This window comes from Aricia agestis, chromosome 1 (genome assembly GCF_905147365.1).
Source record: "Aricia agestis chromosome 1, ilAriAges1.1, whole genome shotgun sequence".
NCBI classification, from domain to species: domain Eukaryota; kingdom Metazoa; phylum Arthropoda; class Insecta; order Lepidoptera; family Lycaenidae; genus Aricia; species Aricia agestis.
In genome coordinates, this window is record NC_056406.1 from 27,368,692 (window position 1) to 27,394,126 (window position 25,435).

Consider the following 25,435-nt stretch of genomic DNA (forward strand, 5'->3'; position numbering starts at 1 on the left):
CTTAACTAGATGTTGCTACGTACCCGGTTACTGGAAGAAAAATAGTATTTTTGTCTGCCGTATATTAACGTAAGCTTTTTATTTTATAGGTAAACATGGCCGAAAACCTATCTAGGCTCTAATGTTACAACTTACGACAGAGAAGTCTTGTTAAGACAGCACACAGCGCAATACGGTGAAGACAAATCGACGCTTCAAACGTCAAAGATACTTTTCTCTTATCTCAGATCAAAATAGCGGAAGTAACGGGTAACGATGACTTAAGATCTGTACCCGCGATGGCGGCCCCACTCGGCGGACATAATGCCCCATCGCGATGGTGTAATTAGCCCCAGCATGCCCACGGAGATGGACCCGTTGCCCGACGTGTTGCCCAACGAAATAGAGTTGCCCAACGCGCATTGTTCTGGGCCTACATTAGCGCGATGCGGCGTGAGGCGCGCAGCTTTCTTATATGCTCCACAAAAGGCCCTCAATAGGTCGATGTGATGAATGTATCGACATGGTGGTCTAGACAAATAGAGGTTGCCGCATAACCTTTTGACAAATTGAGATTTAAACAATCTTTTTTGTCCAGCGTCCTGCGGCCGTATTAGTATTATAAGTTTAGTGGTACTTTTGTAGTTTGACCTTTTGACGTACTATCAAGAAATTGATTCCTGGGCAGATGAGGGACCTACGTAGTTTGGTCGCGTTACGTCAAACCCAGCCGACAGACCACAATTAACATTAAATTGACATGATCCGACCAAATGACGTTGGTCTGTCAACTGCATAGGAATCAATTTCCTCGATGGTACATTACGTTAATTGCTCTAAACTATTAACAGTGAAACAGTCCTTGCAACATACGAGAGTTGGCGGCCCTCGTGCACGGCGTGGCTGGGTGACTACTCCAGCGCGTCGAGAGTCGAGACCGCCGACCAGGGCCAGGGACGGAATGTGCCGCTCTAATTAGGAACTGTCACAAGATTTTTCTCACGCATATTCTAGCTGCCTAGACCCGTAGGAACTATGCGAGGCCGAGCTCGAGTTCTCGGTAAAAACTATACCGCAGCTTAGGCACTAACGCGGGAGGTATGCGGAAAATCATAGCTTGGCGATTATATGCGAAACGAAACTTAATTACTTCGTAATTAATACGCCTAATACAGCTGAGCCGCACCGGTCGAGCGACCTCGAACGACCGGGACTAATTCGTTAATTGCTATTTTAGGAAACCCACAGCGGAGGTAATTACCGTGCTTGAGGCCGTACCACGTCTTGTGGAAGGGCTGGTACTTGGCGGTGGAGGGCGGGCGGCGGCGCGGGGCGCAGGGCGGCGCGCAGCAGGGCGGCAGGGGGCGGCGCGCGCGCACCTTCTCCGCCGCCTTGAGCCGCTCCCGCGCCAGGCGGGGGGCGCAGCGCCGCGGACCGGCCGTCGCCGCCGCCACCACCACCACCACCACTGCCAGCACTAGCAACCACCGCATGTCATGCATCCGTCACATCACCACACCCGACAGACATTCACACCACTTCAGCACCGATAGTAAAGTTAAGGATTATCACTAAACACTTTTGCCGCCTTGTCGAAACAAAACAGATTAGAATTCGGAACTCGCGAGTGGAAGGCGCGCGCGTTCGCGAGCGGCGGGGTGCTGGGGTCGACTGCGTTTGGCGCGCGGCCCGCGCCGGCCGCCACCGCCCGGCAGGCTGTAACGACGCGACGTTCAGATATAATTTGATCTACACCCAAACACTGAACATTAGACATGAGCGTACTTATAAACCGTCACCTTTAAAAAAAGGGCTGCACTAGGAGGCCAGGAGTGCCAGCAAAAGTAAAAGAAACAAAAGAAAGCGAGGATAATATTACTTGCTCTCCTACACCGTGCCGGAGGTGTCCTCTTCTTCCGTCACGAATTTTGGATCAGGAGCGACCGGATGCGTGTTTCACATTTTTTACCCGTTCCAAAAAAGAGTACCAGCACAACCGTCGCTAAAGACGTTTTCTCTTAAAAATCAAACATCATAGAATTATTCGCATGAATATCTGTTTATGTTTATGTTAAACTGGCTAGAGTGAACTGTCCTGTGAAGGCTGTGATCCTGTCTCGGCTGACGACGTCGGCCGGACTCGTTTCGCCGACGATTTATATGGGACCGTTAGCTCGAATCGGCCGATCTGAATTCGCCGGGCCGGTTGTATAATAACTATATCAGTGCATTCCGACCCCGACAAAAATACCGTACTTGCATTACGACGGACTTTTATTTATGCTAGGGCTGCAAATGATACAGAAAACTTTCAATTTTATGGTAGAGTCACGGTAGAGTCTCATAGTGTTTTATTTTAACAAAAATCTATTTTAAATTAAGGTGTATACACCTTAATTTAAAATAGATTTTTGTCATTGAGGGATATATCCCTCAACAAAACGATTAACGGAACCTTTGTATTTTATTAAACTATATTTTGTAAATTCGATCACTAAGAATTTTCTTTACCCACTTTTTGTATTTATTTATTAATTATCAAAGTTAATTATAACGGGTTACCCCAATTACAATCAATATGTAATATTGTTTTCACCGTTATTTACATCCAAAAATTTAGCGCAATCAATAGATAGAGTTTCCAGATTCTGCAGTTATTGATGACTTATTACGAAATAGAACAAAGAAATGCAGTTTTCACAAATTTCGTGCAGGCGCCAGCCCTGAGTGGGCGGCACGAGTCCACTAATTAACTGGAGATGCTGATAAGCTGATAACAGCGCGTGTGGTCGCCGCCCGCTGCGCCCTTATTCCCACCGCATAGAGTTAACTTTACCCCAGAGGTACCGAGCGATCGGGACACCTGTTGATACGTCCGATGCATCTGTTCCGAATACCGCTGCAGGTGCTCGGAATGCACAGCCGTAAAATCTTATTGAAACGATAATTACATTAATGTGTTCATTATTATAGGTTCATTTTAATATTCAATTTCATTATTAAAGAATAGTGTTTTAAAGAAGAGAAATATATAAATTACTAGATGACGCTGGCAACACCCGAATCATTTTTACGGGATTCTTTTCCGGGACTTGCTAAAATTTTGTATATTTATACCAAATTTCAGTTAAACCGGTTCAGCAGTTTTGGCGTTAAGAGGTAACAGGCAGGCAGACACGCTTTCGACTATATAATACTAGTATGAATAGTGTGTTAAAGCTGAAGAGACATAAACTATTAATTAATATATTCATTTTAGATAATTAAAGAGTTGTTAATTTAGCCCTAGCCGCTCTATATTTACCCAGCATTCAAAGGACGGTATTATAATCCGTGAGGTTTGCGGTTCGTGTTCAAACAAACAGGCTGTAAATCAGTGATCGTGTGATCGAGGATCAATAGTCGAGATTAAATCTCCCGAACTGTTGTTCTGTAAACAGAACATGGGAACTAGACTTTAGGGCTCTACTAGGGAGAGATGAACTACAAAAATCCGATTACAACGGAAGCACACGTTAGATAGGGCCAAGGGGTAACCACAAATAGGTATTACGAGACCAATCTAGAAATCTCGCAAAAATGTACCATATAATATGAATATGTAATGAACCACTTTGAAATACTATGAATTAACATTTCAAAGTAGTTATTTTATCAGCTCATGAGCCAAACCGAGGCCGTTTATGTAATCAATAAAATTAGTTAAATATGCCTTTTATCAAACCCTTTTTTACCGAATTTAACCAGTTAATTAAACGTGCTCGTTTGGCTAAGGACCCAAGGCCTTCCCTGGCTTGAATTTCGCCACTGCCTACACTTCTCCATTTTCGTCTATTGTATTGTATTGTATTTTTTCATTGTTTTCCTACATAGGAATTTCCTATTCCCATGTCGTAATATTATATTAAAATGAGTAATACGAGTATGATACAGGCGACACTACTAAACTAATGGGTTGGCATATAACAGAAAATTGTAGTTTTAAGTTTATTTTATCTGGAATTGCTCCCGAAACTCCGTTGCGCCAAAATCCATTTATCGCGCGGGTACAAACAGTATACGATGTCCTTCCCCGGGACTAAATGTATCTCCATAACTCAGCAGAATAGTTTCTGCGGTTTTGACGTGAAGAGTTAACAGACAGAAACACTATCGCAATAATATTATTACTTATTAGCATGAATTAATAATAATCGATATATTAATACGTGAGCCAAAAACTTTGTATCCCTTTTGACGAAAAATGGGGAAACGTAGGTGAATGAAATTTTGCACAGTTATAGTTTATATGATGAAGGAGTGCATCGAGCTAATATTATTTTGAAATTACGCCTTTATCATACATTTTTTTAACAAATAAAACATTACACACACTACAACACACACATTAGGAAAAATGGCAGATTTTTGAGTGACAAGCCTATACATACGAATTATACTCTTTTATTTATGATTGAAGTCTGTTAACAACAAGGTGACAAATTGAAAATGGATTATAGTTTTTTTTTAAATCTTAAATACTATTAGACAATGCTTACACGGCCAGTCTGAGATCAGCTGAGTCCCATAGAGAAGAGTTGAAAAAATATGATAAAGTCAATATTTTTTTACAAAATATAGGTAGTAGTCCTAATGTCGTTGAAACTAAGGTCGAATTTCGACCATTGGGCGATCTCTAGTAATAATAAATTCTTTATTAACGTAATCAGTACAACAATCCTATGAAGACTCTGACACCCAAACAAGGCTATGCCCGTATCTCAGGAGTCAGCGTCAGGAGTCAGGAGTCAGTCAGAATAAACAAAAACGACAGTACTGTACAGTTTAGGTGACCTGATGATGATGATGATCAGGTAGTGTAGCAGACGGAGTGTCGCGATGCGTTTGTTTTATTGCGGCGGCCGGCCGTTCCTTACTCTCGTACTAATTCGGGACCACGGGCTGCGCGTGCCCACATTAGTTATGTATAATTGAGTTTAACCTTATGCTCTTATTGCACGGCTCGGGAATCATCAAAAAGATGTACGGTGGACACGACTAAGGTTAACTGTGAAGTGTTGTGGTTCATAAATTTGTTAAGGCGAGGATAAACCCCAATTTGTTATTCCGTGACTCCCGGTTTACCTAGTTCCAATATAATAACGAAGTGTTAAAAAATATGATATATGAAGCACAATATTCAAAATACCTTAAACCATAAACATTTTGATAAAACGTAATACTTTGGCTGTAATTAATTTACAAACTCACCTCCGAAAAAACTCTATTTCATCGAAATATAAGTATTAACTAGGATAATTATACATTTTATTTGAATAAATTGTTAGTAAATGTATATTAAAATTTCTTTAACCGAACATTTTATTTCCAAAGATATTTAAAAAAAAACATGAAAAATAGAGAAGATCCGCCCTTGTTGTTACAATTTTATGCTAAGCTAAAATGAATCTTATTGCGATGCGTATACGCTTGGTCTTTGGTTGTGTGCAAGGTTATCGTTTTTGATTGAGATTGATCCCCGCCTTAAGTATGATTAGAGTCGACAGGTTACTCAGGACACGCCAAAATGAGCCGTAGAAGGAGCATTAAGATTATGCTATTATTATTATAAGTCAGTATTTTTTTAATCGATTTATGTATTAGTATTGTCAATTATTATTATCATTCACCACGTCGCAAATAGCGATACGTCTGGTTTCGGTGTAACTTAACTTAAAGAATATTAAGAGTGGGTTGCACCAACTTACTTTAACTATAACTGTAACTTTAACTAAATATAACTACAATGCAAAATGTCAAATCTTTGGTTAAAGTCAAAAATGGACGTCATATTTAACCATAACCATAGAGCTCGACAAGGCTTTAAATGCACGTGGCGAAAAAAGGAACTAACGCTGTCATCATACAAAAATGCCATTTTTGACAGTTCTCTTTTACCAGCAGCGCCCCCGCCTACGTTCATTTTAAAGCCTTGTCGGACCAGCAACGTCTTCTGTAAAATTCTGTGGTCAAAGTTAAGGTTAAAGTTAAATTAGCCTTAACTACAACCATAACTTTGACCATAATTTTAACTTTAACCAGGCCTAGTGCAACCCACCCTAAAGATACCTAATTGTGGTTTCTGTTTAGTCTACATTTAGACTATTAAGAACGCAACAAAAATCTCGACAACGTGTGGAAATCGTGATGTTTGTAATCCTAAAGGGATTTAGCATCTTTACATTTATAGCAAGTTTTTATAACGTATTGGAATGCAACAGACCTCGCCATTCAGCCACTTTTTTTGTTTTCGCTTCGTTATAGAATCGCCGATCAAAATGTATGGAATTGACATAAGCGTTCGTTAATATGACTTTGACGTGCGACTCGTCTTATGTCAATTCCCATTTTGATCGGTGATTTTTAAAAAGAAGCGATAAAGAAAAGATCTTGGCTCACCCCCCTAGAGTCTAGACTCTAGAATCTAGACCTATGGATAGTATTATAAGTATAAAATGTAATAAATGGCATGCGATAGAGAAAGAAAACGATATGAATGATGTATGAGCCAAGACTTTAATAGAAGCCGTATTTCACTGCGGTCGCCATCTGCGCGAGAGTACGGTTGGCAAATTTAAAAACGTTGCGTCATAATATGGTTTTTATGTCGATTGAACTCTAGAGTTTAGTACTAAATATATGAGTATAAAAAGTAAATATGAGTTTCACGGACGTAATACGTCCGTGAAACAGGATTTCCGTTCCTTGACGTCTCCTTAGGTTAAATTAAAAAGAGGTTTTTTGAGGTCTTTTTGATTTAATCTGAGAAGTCTCCCTGGCTTAGAGCTTGGCTCTCACTCGAAGGTCGTGATTTCGATTTCCGCATTAGAGTAACATTTTTTTTTAAATTTGGTATTGGTGGTGGTCGGTGGAGCTATTCTATAAAACCTTCTCACTAAAATTAGATCATAAGATATTTTTTTGGAATATTTGTAAGTAACGGTGGGTCAAAATGAGATATTTAAGCAGAGCAGAATAATATTATTCCTGGCATCTTGTTTACACTTGTTAACAGGAGCTATTCTGAACCTTAAGAATTTTATCTAGGTCCATCGTCCTAGTTACAATTTTAAGATATAAACAAATTTGAACCTAGATGTGGTAATTCTGTTCTGGCGACTGTACTGCCGGGCTTTTGATCTGCGCGCGGCCACCGCACTGATTATTTGGTAGCAGGCCATTATAAATAAACACACGGTACTATTACACCAACAAACACAAAAAACACGCCAACAAAGCTCCAGGAATCAAAGTTGGGAAATATTAAGTATTTTGTATACCGCCGGGTGTGACATACCCTACCTCACTCACGCCGGGCTAGGCATACAGAGGCGAATACTGCTTACATTACCAACAAAAAGTAGGGCTGAGTAGACGAGAGGAATATTTGAATACAAACGAAATAGTATATTATGTTTTAAACAGAATGATTTTTTACGCCTACGTACTACCCATTATGAAGGGCATACAATATAAACACTATTACCTCGTAAGATCTAATGCACTCAGTACTAGTAAGTTCGTCCAGAATAAACAAACATCACGACCGTGTTCTGTTCGGTGTTCGTTTTACCTACAGCACGCCGCCTCCAGCGTCAAAGCGGAACCAGAATAGCTCGCCTAATGAAACAAGATGTCTCGTTAGACAAAGGAGCTCTGTGCGGAGCCCCGGGCGACGATTACCGGAGCCCTGCGCCTGCGCCGCCCGGATCGCCGCACGACACAAGTTTACTCCTATTATGTCATTAGGTTTAATATGGGCGCTGCGGGTGCATTTCGAATCGATGCCAAGAACATAAATGTTTTTTAAAGAAATTTTAATTTTCACGTACGAACTTCAATTGGTGAAGTTTCTGAAAATGATTAAACTGTTGTTCTGGTCTAAGAACGTCTCAATTACAAGTACATCAAACATCTCAGCTCGTATGCCACTACCACGTGACGAATACGTATCGCCATATTCCTTTGCATTTTATTAAGGGCCTTCCCTACGGAGATTCCGTAATTTACCGTATGTAAAGCCTTATAAACTCATAATTTTAAAGCTACAAAGTTATACTACAGTAATAATCTTCAGTATAATATCAACATTCCTTTCCCCGTTTTAAATTTTCTATTTTTGTTTATTATACTTATGATATCAGCTTCCAAAGTAAAACCAATTTATTAAAATTCAAGCGTATGCTTAGGCGTATGAATGTATATACAGCATCTCCTTAGGATTTACAAAATACTTTTATTTGAAACACACGCCAATAGATTGACAATATCATAAACTACATATTCCCCGTTTTTTTTAGGACAATTTTGAACTAAGATAAGGAAAAAATAGGGTTTTGGTGCGATCTCGGCAACGCGGCAAATGTATGGCCAAGGTCGTTTGCTCGGGGGACGGCCTTAAACGTGACAATAAAAGTGCTGAGCTAATTAAATTTTGAATTGAACCTGTAATTTATCTATCTAGCACTGACCTGCGCACCCCTCGCCGGTGAAGTTGTAGTGGTCGGGCAGGCAGGCGTCGCAGTGCGGCGGCGCGGCGCCCGCGGCGCACTCGCACGCGCCGGTCTGCGTCGCGCACGCTGCAGACAGCGCCGCTGCGCCGCAGCGACACGGTGGGCAGCCAGCCTCCACATCTGAGATAAAAAAATGTAACTAAGATGGTTTATGTAACATAAAATAATGCAAGATTTTTTTTTACAGCAAAAGATAATAATTTTCAGCACGACTGCACGTACCTAAAAGCCTGTTTTGATGCGTGGCCAAAAATCAGAATTCAAAAAACTGGTATTGTTTGAGAGTCAGGCTATTTCACAAATCTATAATTTTACCATTATCAGAACGTTTATTATAAACATTATGACAAACTTTTCGAAGACGGACTGTTTTACACACCGCCGAGACTAGAGACCTACGTTTGGGTTTGGTCCACACCGTATAAATAATAAAGATGTTTTCCCTGGGTCCGGTCTCGCTACATGGGTAAATTAATTGAAATTATTACCTCCATATCCCGGCGCACACTCGATGCACGTGCGGCCCGCCCAGGCGGGGTGGCAGGCGCAGCGGCCGGTGCGCGCGTCGCACGCCGCCGACAGCGCGCCCGCGCCGCACCCGCACGACACGCACGACCCGTTCTCGCCGCCCGACCAGTACCCCTCCTGGATTATTGGATTTACATGGATATTTACAATATTATAGTGTCATTCAGCTTTTGAAGATAAGTTTTTTTGTTTTGCATGCTATGATAATGAAGTTTTAAAGCAGCCTCTACACGTTGGCCGTGTTTGCCGAACAGAAGGGGACGGCGCTATACCAGAAAGAAAGACGCAAATAATTCAATCTCTTTTTAACCCCCGACAAAAAAGAGGGGTGTCCCCCGACACACCGTGACAACAATTATGGACTAAAATATTACTTTACACAAGTTAGGAATTATTTGAACTTACAGGCAGTAAATATTATTTCATTACTTTTTAAAGTTGTTTGGTGGGGGTTTTTTTAAATTTCTTAATTTAATTTTAGTATAGCGCCGTCCTCTTCTGTTCGGCAAACACGGCCAACGTGTAGAGGCTGCTTAAGGTTGTGTACAACTCACAACACAAACAATGCGTTTAGTGTACAATCGAGCCTGATTCCTACGACTCCAAAACGAGGTTTTAAAAGTGTTTCGGGCCAAACAGTTAACAATCCTGAACTGAGCTTTTAAAAGTTTCTGAAATCGACTTGACATCCATCACATCTGAACCGAGCATATTGATATTGATAGGAAAACTTCTTTTGGTCTGCGAAACTGCATAGGTATCTTACGCCAGAAGACGCTAATCTAACTATACTCTGTACCTGACACTGATCGCAGCGTTCGCCCTCAGTATGCGGCGGGCAGACGAGGCAGCGGCCAGTGGAGGGGTGGCACGGCCCGCCGCCGCAGTCGCACGGCGCGCATGACCCGCCCGGCGTGCTCGGAGAGCCCCAGTAGCCGGAGTCGCAGCTGGTACAAAATAATGATGAGACATTAACATCACAGTAGAGGACACCAAATTTTGGACACATAGCTGGATTAAAATCTGTTTATTTAGGTATATTGATACAGCCCTGTTGGATGCTGGATATGTTTATAAACATAAATACAGTGCATATCCAGCGTGATGATCCAGGCGTCGGACTGTAATCCAGTGATACTATATGTGCTTCTCCTTTGTCAACGTAAATCATTAACCACACTGCACTTATTCTGAGGTGACACTTCCACCGCCTTGTCATAACTTTATTCTGAATTGAAGTTGACAAAGGGATTATTCAACTTAAGACTTAACTACTTGAGAACTCACAGTTCGCAGTGGTCGCCGATGTAGCCGTCGGGACACTGCGTGCAGACGAAGTCGTCGCCGGCGGCGGACGCCAGCGCGCAGTTCGGGCTGAAGTTGTTCGCCGCCTCGAACAGCGGACACGCGCATGGCTTACACGCGCCCTGGACAGGAAAAAGTTTATCTATGTCGCAGCCGACTGGTTTAAATAGCCGTTCAATCAAACAGCTAGCCCTTTGACTGAACAACGTCATTCAATCACACGTCTAGCTTTTATATTGAATATTTTAGTCGCTCAAAACGTTCAACACTACAGCTGATTCAAAAGCCGCCGTCTAATTGATGTAGTTCAGTGCGCACCGCTGCGGCGCTAGGTGTGTTTTATTTACAATATGGCGTCAAATAGCAGGTGTTTGTTGGTGTTTGTGGTTGTTTTTCGGAAAGAAAGTAGTTAATAAAAGTTACAAGTGTTATTAAAGAGACAAAAATTGTGGAGGCACATAAGAGTGAATTAAAATTTCAACAAATATTCGAGGAGAAATTACGGGATTATGAAATGGATGGACGCAGCCTCCCCCGAAAGGGGGGTTCGGGGGGCACAGCCCCCCGTCAAAACAAAAACAAACACAATCCAGAAAGTCCAAAAGTTGGTTAGGTTAGGTTAGAACTTAGACCACAACGCAGAGGGAGCCGAGCGAGCGCAGCGAGCGTGCTGCGGCAGCAGCCGGCGACCGCCGTCAAATAAAAGGGGGGCTCGGGGGGCGCAGCCCCCCACCAAAACAAAAACAAACCAGTTGGCTAAGCGTCGTCTAGCTGTAGTGTTGAACGTTGTAGTCAACAAGTCGGCTAAACGACGTATAGCCGTGTGATTGAATGGCGTTGTTCAGTCAAAGGGCTAGCTGTTTGATTGAACGGCTATTTAAACCAGTCGGCTGCGACATCTATACTAATATTATAAAGCGGAAGAGTTTGTTAGTTTGTTTGTTTGAACGCGCTAATCTCAGGAACTACTGGTCCGATTTGAAAAATTCTTTCACTGTTAGATAGTCCATTTACCAAGGAAGGCTATAGGCTATATTTTATCACGCTAAAATTAACAGGAGCGATGAAATAGAGGAAAATATGGAAAAAAACGTAGGAAATTATTTGAAAAAGCTTATTTGCACGCGCTAATCTTAGGAACTACTGATCCGATTTGAAAAATTCTTTCAGTGTTAGATAGCCCAGTTATCGAGGAAGGCTATAGGCTACATTTTATCACGCTAAGATTGAAGAAATAGAGGAAAATGTGGAAAAAACGGGGGAAATTATTTGAAAGGCCTTATTTGAACGCGCTAATCTCAGGAACTACTCCGATTTCCGATTCTTTCAGTGATAGGTAGCCCAATTATTAAGAAAGGCTGTATGCTATATTTTATTACGCTAAGACTAATAGGAGCGAAAAAATAGTGGATAATGTGGGAAAAACGGGGGAAATTATTTGAAAAAGCTTATTTGCACGCGCTAATCTTAGGAACTACTGATCCGATTTGAAGTCTTTCAGTGTTAGATAGCCCAGTTATCGAGGAAGGCTATAAGCTATATTTTATCACGCTAAGACTAACAGGAGCGATGAAATAGAGGAAAATGTGAAATAAACGGGGGAAATTATATGAAAGAGCTTATCTCACGAACTACTAGAGCATAATTTCTGTTATTTGGATCAGATAAGAAGTAGACCACGTGAAGGATCATAGGATTCTTTGGTGGACTAATTTTTCTGTGAAATACCTAATTTACGCGGGCGAAGCCGCGCGGAACGTCTAGTTGTGTAATACATATAATTATGACGTAAGTAAGGCCTGTGTTATAATGGAAATTAAATAAACAATAGCTGCTTAGATCCTTTGCTCATAGAGTCTTTAAGTCAGAAACCTCGCATTAGAGGATAACTCACCTGCACAGGATTCCCGTAGTGTCCGGGCAGGCAGCGCTCGCAGTGCGGCCCCGTGGTGTTGTGCAGGCACTCTCCGCATGGGCCGTCCACTGTTGAAACATAAACAAATATCCAACTTAAATTATTGTAATTTATAAAATGCCTGATAAATATTCCTGGCAATCTGTTCCTTACGCATTTGTCATTTACAGTTCAAATAGCAGAATATATTGATAAGAATGCTGTGTAGACTCGTCAAAAGTCAAACTTTCTACATTTTAATTGGTATAGCTTAGGCTACGTTTCCACTGAAGCGGAGCGGAGCTTAGTGATGCCGAATTGACCAATCACCATGCTCGAAATCTTCGCTGTCATTCCGCTGGAATAGCACGATGGTCAATTCGGGCACCGCTAAGCTCCGCTCCGCTTCAGTGGAAACGCAGCCTAATTTGCCTATTTTAACTCTCTTAGTTAAGTAACTAATTTTATGTAATTTTTGAGCACATACCACTGTCACAGGAGGCGTGCATATTGCAGGCGCAGGGCACGCACTCGAAGGCGGGCGCGGCGCCGGGCGCACGCAGCAGCCGCACGTGCGTCCACGCGCAGCGCGCGCACTGCGGACCCTCGTATCCCGCCGGACACTCGCAGATCTCGCGCGCGCCCGCACAGCCGCGTATTTCTACGCTCTCTAGCCGAACCTGGAAAAGACAACATTAATTTTTCGTTTACTAACGAAAGAGCGAGAGAGATATATAATATGAGAAAGGAAAACATATAATTCCATTTTCATTCTCCCGGTATACTTTCTTTAATCTACATTCTCACGATTCCATTACACACACGCATTACAAAAAGCTATCCTTCGTTTAAACCCATCCTAAAGTTTTAAATAACTGTGGCAGTACCCACGTACCGCCACAGAACCATTTGAAGTGACACTCCTAGCTTCTCCTATTGTTCATTATCATACGGACAGAGCTACAGGAGGCATGAAGATAACGTACCTCATCCTGGTCGAAATGGAAGTGCGCCTTGACGAGCAGCGCTCTGACGTCACTGAGTACGTCCAACAGCTGGTGTCGTGAGGCGGGCTCGCCGTCGCGGTACCAGCGCCCCTCCTCCAGCGCCGCCGCCAGCGCCGCGCGCCCGGGAGACGGGTAGCTCCTGTCCTCGTATGCGACCCTGGTACCGTCTGCGATGTAAAAGTATTAGTATTATTGGCGGCTCTCGACATAGGCGAACGCGTTGGCCAACGCGTCTGCAGACGCGTTGGCCCAATGTGTAGAACGGGCGTTCGCGCGTTGGCCAACGTCTAAATACCTACGGCCAACGCGCGAACGCCCGTTCTACACATTGGGCCAACGCGTCTGCAGACGCGTTGGCCAACGCGTTCGCCTATGTCGAGAGCCGCCATTAGCTTTCGAACTCAAACGTACCTACACCTCGGGTGCAGAAAACCGACAAACCACATAGAGCGACTGAGACGAGAACGCGAGGCGAGACGAGTCAGAGCGCCTACAAACTCGCGCTCGGCATGTCTCGGGGTATCTCGACGAGTGCATACAGCCACCATAAATGAATTATTATATTCTATAAATCAATCGTCTTGCATATTTTGGACATCAGTTAAAATAATCTGCGAAGCTTTCTGATGACGCCATCGCGCCATCGTAATCTGAGCTAAGCGGCTATTACATTTTTTTCTCGAAATATGTCGCGGCTTTTTAAGCGTCCATAATACTATCTTTGTTTGTTATTACTTATTAAACTAGAGTCTGAGTTTAAGTCGTGTTTTATAGATCAGATACGTTAAAAATGTAGTGACAAAAATATAGTCATTATATAATCTATTTAATGGTTTATTAAAATCTCACATTTTAACGTCAATCGGTCAACAGCGATTTACACAATTATTATATAAATCACGATTAGGTACCTAATTACATTTAGCTAGTACAATCATGAAATTCAATTTAATTTCAACACACAAACATTAATTAATTATTATTTACTTTAATCAAGATGCTTGTCTCGAAACAGTATCAAGAAAGTTATTTAGATTAGGGCCTGGGCGCGGCTAAAACTAAATTAATATAATATTTTGATATCTTTCAGATATCTTGAATTAAACTAACTTACTTAATCGATCGATCTAATTCGAGCGGCCCTTCGTTGGATACGATCCAGAGGAAGCAGTTGGTATTTTGGCGCCCCTGCCTAGATATGAGAATAGTATTCCATATTATAAGGCCTTTCTTGCGCCTTGTAGAGTTGTAGGCGTTGGTCTGGACTGAAATACTGTCTCGCTCTGTTAAGAACACCAAGCTTCTTCGAGGGCATTAAGGTTGGAGTGTAATTCCCTGATATTACAGAAGTCCATGTTTAAGATCGAGGGGGGTACCTTTGTGTGTTTGCTCTTGCCCCGAGCAGATTGGAGCGCAGTTTTTTCCTTCCCAGAATACGAGTTTGCAGCCAGTTCCGGGGGTTCCTGAGCATGGACGTCCAGAGAGGGATTCTCTGACGCAGAACAAAATTTACAAAAATTGGGTACAAAATTTCTTTTTAACTTGCTCTAGGGGGGTAGGGAATTGGGCCTCCGGTAAATTAAATCTCCGGTCAAGCCGGCCCCCCGAGCTCGCAGCTCCCCCCGTAGGTACGTCGCCAGGTGGTCCCCAGTGAACGTGGTTGGCCTTCAGATCGTGGTCTCTTATGCTTACCTCTAGCTATAAGCACGAAGTCGGGTCCAACGGTGGGGTTCCCTCCGGTGTCCCCGCGCGCCACGCTCCACGTCGCGGCAGCCCGCAGCTCCCCCCCGTACGTCGCCAGCTGGTCCCCAGTGAACGTGGTGCTCAGCCAGTAAAACGTCTCCCAGCCTTCTATCTGGAAAGGAATTGTGTTTAAAGACCACATAGGTCGTTTGATGCTCTTGAAAGACGTTAATGTTTTAACAGTGCTCACTTATGCACGTCGAACCAATAGAATTTTTCAGGATTTTCAAAATCTCTTTACCAACTTCTTGTCATAATTCTCTTTCTCTGCCCTTCTAAGACTTATTACGGCAATGAAAAATACCAATAAAGGCAAACAGATAAAGAATTAATACTTAAGAAATGAATGGAGATACCTCGTAACTGATGACGTACGGTTTCCCCTCGTCGTCCACAGAGGGCGCCATCGTTTCCGACGTCACGTTGTCGCTCACCAGCCACGCCTCGCCCAGCGGTAATACAATCTGGTAAATAACACATATTTTTATATGTAACTCAATAAAAGGATGATGGTCGAGACTCTTCTGACTGATACCGCTGAAATTAAAACAATCATAAGTACTAGAAGATGAAACTAGAGTCTGTCTGAATAAATTACTTTCTGTGTCCTCTCGCTTAGACATTCACATGATTAGGATATATAGCACAATATGCTTCATCGGGTAAGGGCTGCAGGTCGGTTACCAGGTGCAAGAAGCCTGCGAGTTTCTAAGGCAGGCTATACCACATACTCACATCAGGGGCGGGGCTCGGGTCGGCGGCGCAGGAGGCGGCGACGTGCGAGCAGTAGCAGGGCCGGCAGCCTGCCGCTAGCGCCGCGCTCAGGCCGAAATGGCCCGCCGCGCACGTGTCGCACCGCTCGCCGATCACGTTCGCCTGGACACCGTCATATTATTTTCCTCAAAAAATAATTCTTCGAAATATAATTAATTTTAGGCATAAAAAGAAGGAGACAAAAGAAAAACTTTTAAACACTCCTTTTTGAAACTGCCGTTGCTTAGGTAAGACTTATCAGGAAATTGTTTGCGGATCTACGTTACTGGTCCGGTTAAGTCCAGCTAATTCACGACAGATCATGGCTAAAATTGAGAGTCACTCCGTAAGTCAATTTCTCTGTTATTACATTAAGGATACAGATTACAGAATTCTAATCAAATCTTCTGCTTATTGCTTTTGTCATATTCCTATCTTATGGTCTTCATTTACTAAAACTACCCAACTTTATGTTTGTCCAATACAATCTCACCTTACACTCGCAGACCTCGTCACAAACTCTGTCGGGGTCGACCACGCCACGGGGGTCGCACTTGCAGACGGCGGTGGTGGTGGGGAGCAGGCAGGCGGGGAACTGGGCGGAGGGGTCCTCGCAGGCGTCACACAGCGGCCCCGCGAACCCCGCCCGGCAGCCGCAGATCAACTGGTGGCGCTGCCGGTCCCACGAGCATGTACCTGGGAATAGAAAACACGACGTTCTATATTTTAATGCAAATATTTTAAAAGTAAAAACTAAAAGTGTGTCTTTCAGCTCCAAGAAAAAGCATAGGATAATTCCTGTCGAGAAAGATGTGTACCTGAGAAACGAATGACTGAGCAACGCAGCAAGGGCAGCTTCTTCGGCCGTTGCTTTAAAAATACTTAGAGGCATGATACGATTTGTATTAAGCTCCAAATGTATTTCAAGTCAAGCTAAAGACTCTGATTACAATTACTTTAGCTTAGGATATACAATATACGAACTGTTACATCCCTAGTTAGTTAGTACATTCCGTTTAATAAGCATTTCTATTATTCCTCGATATTTTTCCGTTTGCGTTGCAGTTTTCGTTTAGTATTCATTCTACTTCAATTTATCGTGCAGTTAGATTCTGGAAGCCGGGCAAGTAAGGTGTGGGAAGTCATAGCTTAAAGTGTTACTAATTTAATTTTGGATTAATAAATTAGTTTAGGGTGAACTTTTGGTTTTTTTTTAAAAACTGACACAGAGGGTGCTGCAAAACAAATTGGTGTCAGAAGTGGGATGTAATTTGATCCCGTAAAAAGTCTAGAAAAATTAGACCAGGGATCACGAACCCGTGGCACCCGTGTTTTAAAGTTTTTTGGTCGACGGTAAGACTCCGCCACCGAAGGCGCGAGCCCGCACCACGTTTTTTGGACGACAGTAAGCCTCCGCACCTCTGCGCGAGCCTGCTCCAACCGGTTCACACACTCGGACGACGGTCAGCCTCAGGCCCTAGCCTGAGCCCGCTCCAGCTACAACCCCACGAGGACTTCGGTCTGCCCCAGCAGTTTCAACAGCGGTGCTGTGCTGTCTGAGCCGCTCCAGTCTAACTCGCCAGGGCCACATCATCGGCCCCCAGCTCCGGGTAAAGCGTAGCCTCTGCACGCGACTCCGGCTCCACTCCAGTCTCCACGGCATGCAGGTTTTCGTCGTGTTCCTGTGAGTGTTTTCTAGTTTTTCTAAATCCTCTGTTTCTACTAAATTCAAGAAATCGTGCTAAATCAAAAGTGCTAAATCTATAAAGTGTTCTAAATCGTGAAGTGAATTCTAAATCTAAAATTTATAAACTCTTAAGTCTAAAATAATTCTAAATCCTAGTTTATTCTATTTTTAATTTCTAAATCTTTGCTGTATTACAAAATATATTTCTAATTTCTAAATACAAGTTCAGCATAACATAATTCATAATGTCAGTCAAAGGAGAGTCATCTAAAGACAAAAATATGTCCGAAAAATTAACGCTTTCATTTTTAACTAAATTTATTAAACCTTATTCTGGTGACAGAGAGTCACTTCCTGCTTTTCTCACAAACTGTGAAAATGCAATGCTTTTAGCTAGCCCAGAACAACAATTAATTTTATGCAAATTTATTATTTCTCAATTAGAAGGCAAGGCACAAGTCGCCTGTAGTTTAAAAAGTTTTTCAAATTGGGCGGAATTAAAATTATTTTTACGCTCAACTTTCGGCGAAAAGAAACACGCAACTCATTTATTATCTGATCTCCAAAATTGTAAGCAAATGTCCAATGAGGATGTTATAAAATATTCACTAAGAATTGAACAAATTTTAACTCGAATTCAATCTAATATTCATTATAGTTGCGTAGACGAGAATGAACTTCCCGGTCGAATTGCGGCTATGGAAGAACTCGCTTTAAATACATTTTTATTGGGCTTAAATTCTTCTATTTCTATTATTGTTAGGTGTAAAAATCCTAAGACCCTCAGTGACGCAATTCAATATGCCACTGATGAGGAGAAATTATTTAACCTTTCTAAAAATAGCACTAGAGCTCAAAAACAGTGCTCTATCTGTCATAAATTCGGACATGGCTCTTCTGAATGTTATAAAAATAAAAAGTCTATTTTTCAAAAATCTTATCACGTAAATCCTCAACGTAATTTTAATTCAAATTCAAATCCTAATTTCAATACTAATTCTATTCCTAAAAATAATTCAATTTCTATGTCAAATAATAATTCAAATTTTTATGCTAAATCGTGTAACTATTGCAAAAACGTCGGTCACACGATCATGGAATGTCGTAAGCGTCAATTTAATATGAAACGCCGCGTAAACGCTGGCAACGCACAACGTGACGACGGTCATATTCCTTCACATACATGTGACTTTGAATATAATGCTAATAATGATCATCAGACTCAATCCAAGCACGATGATTTAAATTAAAAAGGATTTTGGTTCCGTGTCTGCCAAAATCCAACGTTAATCATAAGGACACGATAATATATTCTAAATATTATTCTAATTTTCCTAATTTTTCATCTCAGCCACAGATGCTGAGTCCATCTCAGTCTAAGCTACTGAGTCCATCTCAACAACGAAAAGTGTTGAGTCATTCTATATCTTCTAATTTTTCTAAATCTTCATCTCAGCCACAGATGCTGAGTCCATCTCAGTCAAAGTTACTGAGTCCATCTCAGCCAAAGATGCTGAGTCCACCTCAACGAAAAACGTTGAGTCAAACTAACTTTTCTAAATCTACATCTCAGTCACAGTTACTGAGTCCATCTCAGCCACAGATGCTGAGTCCATCTCGACGAACAACGCCGAGTCAAACAATTTTTTCTAAATTTACATCTCAGCCTAAGATGCTGAGTCCATCTCAACAAAACATGTTGAGTCAATCAAATTCTAAATTTACATCTCAGCCAAAGATGCTGAGTCCATCTCAACAAAACATGTTGAGTCTATCAAATTCTTCTAAATCTACATCTCAGCCCAAGATGCTGAGTCCATCTCAACAAAATAAAAAGTTGAGTCATAATTCATCCCAAAATTTGGGTCCTACTAAATTTTCATCTCGATCAAAAGAGTCGAGTCAAATAAATAATACATCTCTGTCAAAAGAGCAGAGTCATTTAAATTTTAATGGCCAAAATAATTGCCAAATGTGTAAAAATAATTCTAAATCAAAACATGTCTCATTTTCTAACTCAATTAATACTAATTCGTCTCAATCGTCTCAATCTAGTAAATTAATTTCTACTAATTCTAGTTTAAATAATCCTAAATCTACATCTCGGTCAGATGAACCGAGTCAAATTAATTTTAAGGACGAAATTGTCCAAAATACTAATTTTAATAAGTCACTTAAATCTAACATAAATCCTAGTTCTTCTAAATCTATATACGAAATTAATAATTATTCTAAAAAGGTATCATTGCCACATACTTATTTGCAATGTAAGCATGCACCGGGATCGGGTATGCTATGTTTTCTAGTTGATACGGGATCAGCCATCAGTATCGTCAAGGGGTCCTGTCTATTACAAATTCCAGATCTTTCACATGAAATCGTTAAGCTAAAAGGCATTAACAGTTCCGAAAATCCTGTCGAGACATTAGGAACCTTTCAACTAGAATTTTCTATATCTTTCGAAAAATTTAATTACAAGTTTCATGTGACAAATGACGACATAAATTTAACTAATTACGATGGTATTATCGGTAGCGATTTTTGCAATTTCTTTAAATCTAACATTGATTATTCTTCTAAATCTATGACTATAAATAATCATTCTATTCCAATTGTTTACACTCAGCCAACATATATCATTCCGGCTCGTGCGGAAGCCTGTATTGAGTGTACTGTATCAAATTTCTCGCCCGAGCTTTATCATAACAATGAAGCTCTAGTTCTAGATCATACCTTAAGTCAAGGTGTTTATGTTGCTAATTGCATAGTAAAGGTCAAACCTAATGGGAAAGTGAACCTTACTATTTTAAATACTACTGAGTCCGATATCGAAGTCAAAGATTATCATGTAAAATTAACACCATTCGAAAATGAATGTCTAAATAATTATAAAAATTGTATAAGCATAAATTCTATTTCTAGTTCCAAGTCAAATCGCGTAAGTCAAGTTTTAAATTTAATTCGTTGCTCTCATTTAAATAATGAAGAAAGAAAAGCTCTTTTAAATTGCGTCTCGTCTTACACTGATATTTTCCATTTAGATGGCGAGCCTTTAATTTGTACTAGTGTCCTTGAACACAGTATTAATACGGGTGACACTCCTCCTATCCATGTTAAATCCTATCGTTTTCCTGAGTGTCACAAAGAAGAGGTCGATTCCCAAATCCGTAAAATGCTAGATCAGAAAATTATTAGGCCTTCTTCTTCGCCTTGGAGCGCCCCAGTTTGGGTAGTCCCAAAAAAGATAGACGCTTCTGGCAAACAAAAGTGGAGAATCGTCATAGACTATCGTCGCCTTAACGACGCCACTGTTTCAGAGTCTTATCCACTGCCTCTTATCACAGACATCCTAGATCAGCTAGGTCATTCAAAATATTTCAGTACCTTAGACTTAGCAAGTGGCTTTCATCAGCTTAAAATGAGTCCTAAGGACGCCCCAAAAACGGGATTTACAATTAGTACTAATTCAAGCATGTCTGGACATTACGAGTTCACCAGAATGCCTTTTGGGTTGAAAAATGCCCCAGCCACGTTCCAGCGGTTAATGAATACCGTATTATCAGGTCTACAAGGTCTAGATTGCTTCATTTATCTTGATGACATCGTTATTTTTAGCCAAAATTTACAAGATCACATTGAAAAATTAAAACGTATTTTCGACAAACTTCGTCAAAGCAATTTAAAGCTTCAGCCAGATAAATGCGAATTTCTTCGACATGAAGTCGCTTATCTTGGTCATATCATCACCGATAAAGGTGTCACTCCGAATCCTGATAAGGTCAAGGCCGTTTCCTATTTTCCAGTTCCTAAAAATCCTAAAGATATTAAATCCTTCTTAGGTCTAATAGGCTATTATCGCCGTTTCATTGATAATTTTGCAAAGCTTACTAAGCCTCTTACGTGTCTCTTAAGAAAAGATGCTGTTTTCCACTGGAATGCGGAACAGCAACAAGCATTCGAATTTTTAAAAGAAAAATTAATCTCTGCTCCTCTTCTCCAATATCCCGATTTTTCTCAATCTTTTAATGTTACTACAGATGCTAGTAATTATGCTGTAGGCGCAATTCTATCTCAAGGTCCTATAGGCAAGGACAAACCTATAGCATACGCCTCGCGAACTTTAAATAAGCCTGAAGGCAATTATTCTACGACGGAAAAAGAACTCCTAGCAATTTTATTTGCCGTCAAAACTTTTAGACCATACTTATATGGTAATAAATTCAAAATCGTCACGGATCATAGACCACTTGTGTGGCTATTTAATGTAAAAGATCCAGGTAGCAGACTCATTCGCTGGCGCTTGAAACTCGAGGAGTATGACTACGAGATTGTTTATAAACAAGGTCGTCTCAATTCTAATGCCGACGCTCTGTCTAGGTGTCCGGTCAATGCTCTTAATATAAATAACTTAAATAATTTAACCTATGAAAAATACTTCAAAAATCAATTTACTAATCAACTTCCTATTTCTAATACTATTATCGAAGAATGTACTCAAGGTTTACATTTATCTAAATTAAATAATATTGCGTGTCCAGTTTCTCTAGATTTCGACAATTCTATTCCGCATTGCGAAGAAATTTTATCGCAGCTAGAAAATGCTGACGAATTACTAAATTCTGAACGTGAGCCGTTCACAATTAAACATTATAATTTTAAAGATAAAAATTACTATTTCCTTTTTACTAAAGTTCATCATTTTGATGAAACTCATTATAACGATATTTTTAATCTCTTAATTAAATTAAGAAATATTTTAGTCGATTGCCAAAATATTACGGATCTTGCTATTTCAGATTTTTCAGATCCATTTTCTAAGTTATCTTATACTAAAATTTATAATATGATTTCCTATATTTTTCACAATACTAATATTAAAATTTGTATTTACAAAAATCAATTAATTTATCCTACTCCGGTAGAAGTTCCTAAAATTTTAAAGGAAAATCATGATTCGCCTATTGCGGGTCATCCAGGTTCTCAAAGAATGTATAAAAGAATTAAAGCCAGTTATTACTGGAAAGGAATGCGCTCTGATATCGAGCATTATGTTAAAAAATGTAAACTTTGCCAAATCAATAAGCCTTTACGAAAATCTAACAAAGCTCCAATGGAGATCACTTCTACTTCTACAAGGCCATTTGAGAGATTAGCTCTCGATATTGTAGGCCCTCTGCCCGACGCGGGTTTCCAAAATTTTAAATTCATCTTAACGTTACAAGATGATCTTACTAAATTCACTAGCGCTTATCCTATGGTTTCGTCGACAAGTGACGAAATAGCTCGAAATCTTGTTCATTTTATGTCTCTTTTCGGATTTCCTAAAACTATTTTAACAGACTTAGGTACACCCTTTACGTCTGATTTATTTAAACAATTAACTGAAATTTTAAAGGTAAAAGCATTATTTACTACTCCTTATCATCCTCAAACAAATGGCGCACTAGAACGCTCTCATGCAACTTTAAAAGAATATTTAAAATCTTTTGTCAATGAGAATCAAAACGATTGGCATTGCTATTTATTTACTGCTATCTTAGCTTATAATACGACGCCGCATTCTTCTACTAATTTTACGCCACATGAACTATTGTTCGGCTATAAACCTTCTATTCCTAGCTCTTTATACGAGAGTAATAATAATACTACTTATAATGAATATATTCGTGCTTTACAATATAGAATGCGCTTTAGTCGCGAAAAAGCAATTAAGAACCTTATCAGTAGTAAAGAAAGGTCAAAACAATATTACGATTCTAATTCTCGCGAAGTTTCTTATAAGTCAGGTGATATGGTGTATTTAAAACATCATCATAGATTAAGAAAAGCCTTATCTCCGATATGGAAAGGCCCATATAAAATTCTTAAAGTTCATAATAAACATAATGTGACTCTACAAATAGGTCGCAAAAATGTCAAACATCATACTAATGAAATCAAGCCTGCCACTTCTTAGCCTTCTATCTCTATGTTATAAAAATATATTTCGTCTCTTTCTTTTTAGAATATTATGCTGTCATAGCTTTTGCCGCAGCGACGCGGATTCAAATATCATTCCGTTATCGCGAAAAGCGAATATAAAATGTTTCATTTAATGCGTGATAATATACACGTTATAAAGTCTACAATTAATAATTTTAATAATACTATTTACAAGCTCAATCAAAATGAAATGAAATTAAATACGCAAATTAATAATATGAATAATATTCTTTCTAAAATTACGGATACAGATAATCTATTATTATACAATTCTAAATTAAATAATTTACTTAATATTATCGAAGGTTCTTTGCTTACTATTTCAAATTTACTAGATACTACCTTTAAATTCTATCTTATTTTCTAAAGTGAATGTTTTACATCCTAGTGTAATTAGTCCTATAAGTCTCTATAATCAGTTAATTAAGCATAGTAACCAAATAAGTAAAAAATTGGAGTTTCCAATCTCTCTTAGTGTAGAGAATATTCATACTTTAATCGATATTTCTAAGCTTAGTTCCTATTTCTTAAATAATAAAATAATTTTTATTTTACAAATTCCTTTAGTCACACCTGAAAAATTTATGGTGTATAAAAATATTCCTTTGCCAACGCCTCACGATGATGCTCATAATACTTTCGCGTTAATTCAACCCTCTGACTCATATATCGCCTTGAGCGACGACAGACTGCATTATGCTATGCTGAGCTCCTTAAATGATTGTAAATTAATAACTAGTAATTATTCTATTTGTGAATTGTTCAATATTTACTCTTGTGTTAGTAATCCAAATTGTGAATCAAAAATCTTAACCGAGGTCACACTTTCGTTGCCCTCTGAATGTAATTCTAAAATTTTATACGGTAATATCGATATATGGCAAAAGTTACAAAATAATAAATGGATTTTTGTACAGTCAAAACCAAATAAATTAACTATTCGTTGTGATGATGAAATTAATGATTTTTCTATCCAGGGTACTGGTATTGTTAAATTAACAGCTGATTGTGTCGGCTATTCGAAGACTGTACAATTGTTACCAACTAATTCTTATTCTTTTATGATTAAATCTCCTTTAGATATAAGTTTTGATATTACCGAGGACGATTGTTGTAAAAAGGACATATTTAATAAAAGTTTACCACATTTATCTCCTATTTCCTTAAGCAAAATAAATTTAGACTCTTTAAAATATGCCTCACATCAAATGGACAATTTAGAAAATGAAATTAATAATTTAGAAAAAGAATCTCATTTTATTAAATATGGCCAATATTATTCTACATTTACTTATATTTTAATTGTGTCTCTATTTTTGTATTTTGTGTATAAGATTTTCAGATGTTTTAAAAATAAAAATTCTATGAATGAGTCAAGATGTTGCATTCAGATTTTCAATCAATGTAATAATAAGAAAAATATAAGACATAAATCTAAAATTTCTAATTCTATCGAGATGACTCAGATTTCATCTTCAGATGAAGAAAGGCAATCTATTAAATCCTTGCCATTGCAACATCGTGCAAATATTTTTGATAAAAATCAATCTTCTTCTAATAGAAATTTAAATTTTTAATTTAACAATTTTGTCTCGTTTTCAGTTAATAATTTTGTCTCGTTTTATTTTCAATTTCTTTATTTTTGTGAAGTCTACGATTTTTCTATTTTATAACAATGATGTTTTATTATGTTGATATTTTAATGATGTTTTTAATAATGACAATGATGTTCTATTTTTAGATATTTACTTCCTATTTCATTTGTGTTTTGAATGTTTTATATTTCTATGTTCTGTAGACTTCGCACACTTTACGTCTCTATCTTTTTAACTTCGCTTATCTTAAAGAGATAAAGCTTCGTCAAAAGGGGGGAGCTGTTACATCCCTAGTTAGTTAGTACATTCCGTTTAATAAGCATTTCTATTATTCCTCGATATTTTTCCGTTTGCGTTGCAGTTTTCGTTTAGTATTCATTCTACTTCAATTTATCGTGCAGTTAGATTCT

General features: G+C 39.5%; 2 protein-coding genes across 2 annotated transcripts in view; both read right to left on the reverse strand.

Moving 5' to 3' along the window:
* Positions 1 to 260: 260 nt before the first annotated feature.
* Positions 261 to 1,632, reverse strand: LOC121733349. The gene is made up of 2 exons (XM_042123567.1): positions 1,241 to 1,632; positions 261 to 457 (listed from the first exon to the last, which is right to left on the reverse strand). The coding sequence occupies exons 1-2, from the start codon at positions 1,479 to 1,481 to the stop codon at positions 261 to 263; spliced, it is 438 nt and encodes a 145-aa protein (XP_041979501.1). The 5' UTR covers positions 1,482 to 1,632.
* The window catches only part of LOC121733357 (laminin subunit alpha-1-like), a 78,653-nt gene continuing 54,755 nt past the window's right edge, over positions 1,538 to 25,435 (reverse strand). Inside the window, exons 8-19 of the mRNA XM_042123580.1 lie at positions 16,255 to 16,457; positions 15,744 to 15,884; positions 15,365 to 15,472; positions 14,958 to 15,120; positions 13,245 to 13,432; positions 12,746 to 12,938; positions 12,259 to 12,347; positions 10,347 to 10,486; positions 9,859 to 10,006; positions 9,020 to 9,176; positions 8,490 to 8,651; positions 1,538 to 1,695 (exon numbers count right to left, since the gene is read on the reverse strand). Coding sequence (XP_041979514.1) covers positions 1,538 to 1,695; positions 8,490 to 8,651; positions 9,020 to 9,176; positions 9,859 to 10,006; positions 10,347 to 10,486; positions 12,259 to 12,347; positions 12,746 to 12,938; positions 13,245 to 13,432; positions 14,958 to 15,120; positions 15,365 to 15,472; positions 15,744 to 15,884; positions 16,255 to 16,457 — 1,850 coding nt within the window. The remainder of the gene's footprint in view (positions 1,696 to 8,489; positions 8,652 to 9,019; positions 9,177 to 9,858; positions 10,007 to 10,346; positions 10,487 to 12,258; positions 12,348 to 12,745; positions 12,939 to 13,244; positions 13,433 to 14,957; positions 15,121 to 15,364; positions 15,473 to 15,743; positions 15,885 to 16,254; positions 16,458 to 25,435) is intronic.

Bases quoted from the DNA above. Each gene is read 5' to 3' on its own strand.
- LOC121733349 (XM_042123567.1), bottom strand. From the start codon at position 1,481: ATGCATGACATGCGGTGGTTGCTAGTGCTGGCAGTGGTGGTGGTGGTG. The intron at 458-1,240 runs GTAATTACCTCC...CCTTTTGTGGAG, and splicing joins GTGGTACGGCCTCAAGCACG to CATATAAGAAAGCTGCGCGC.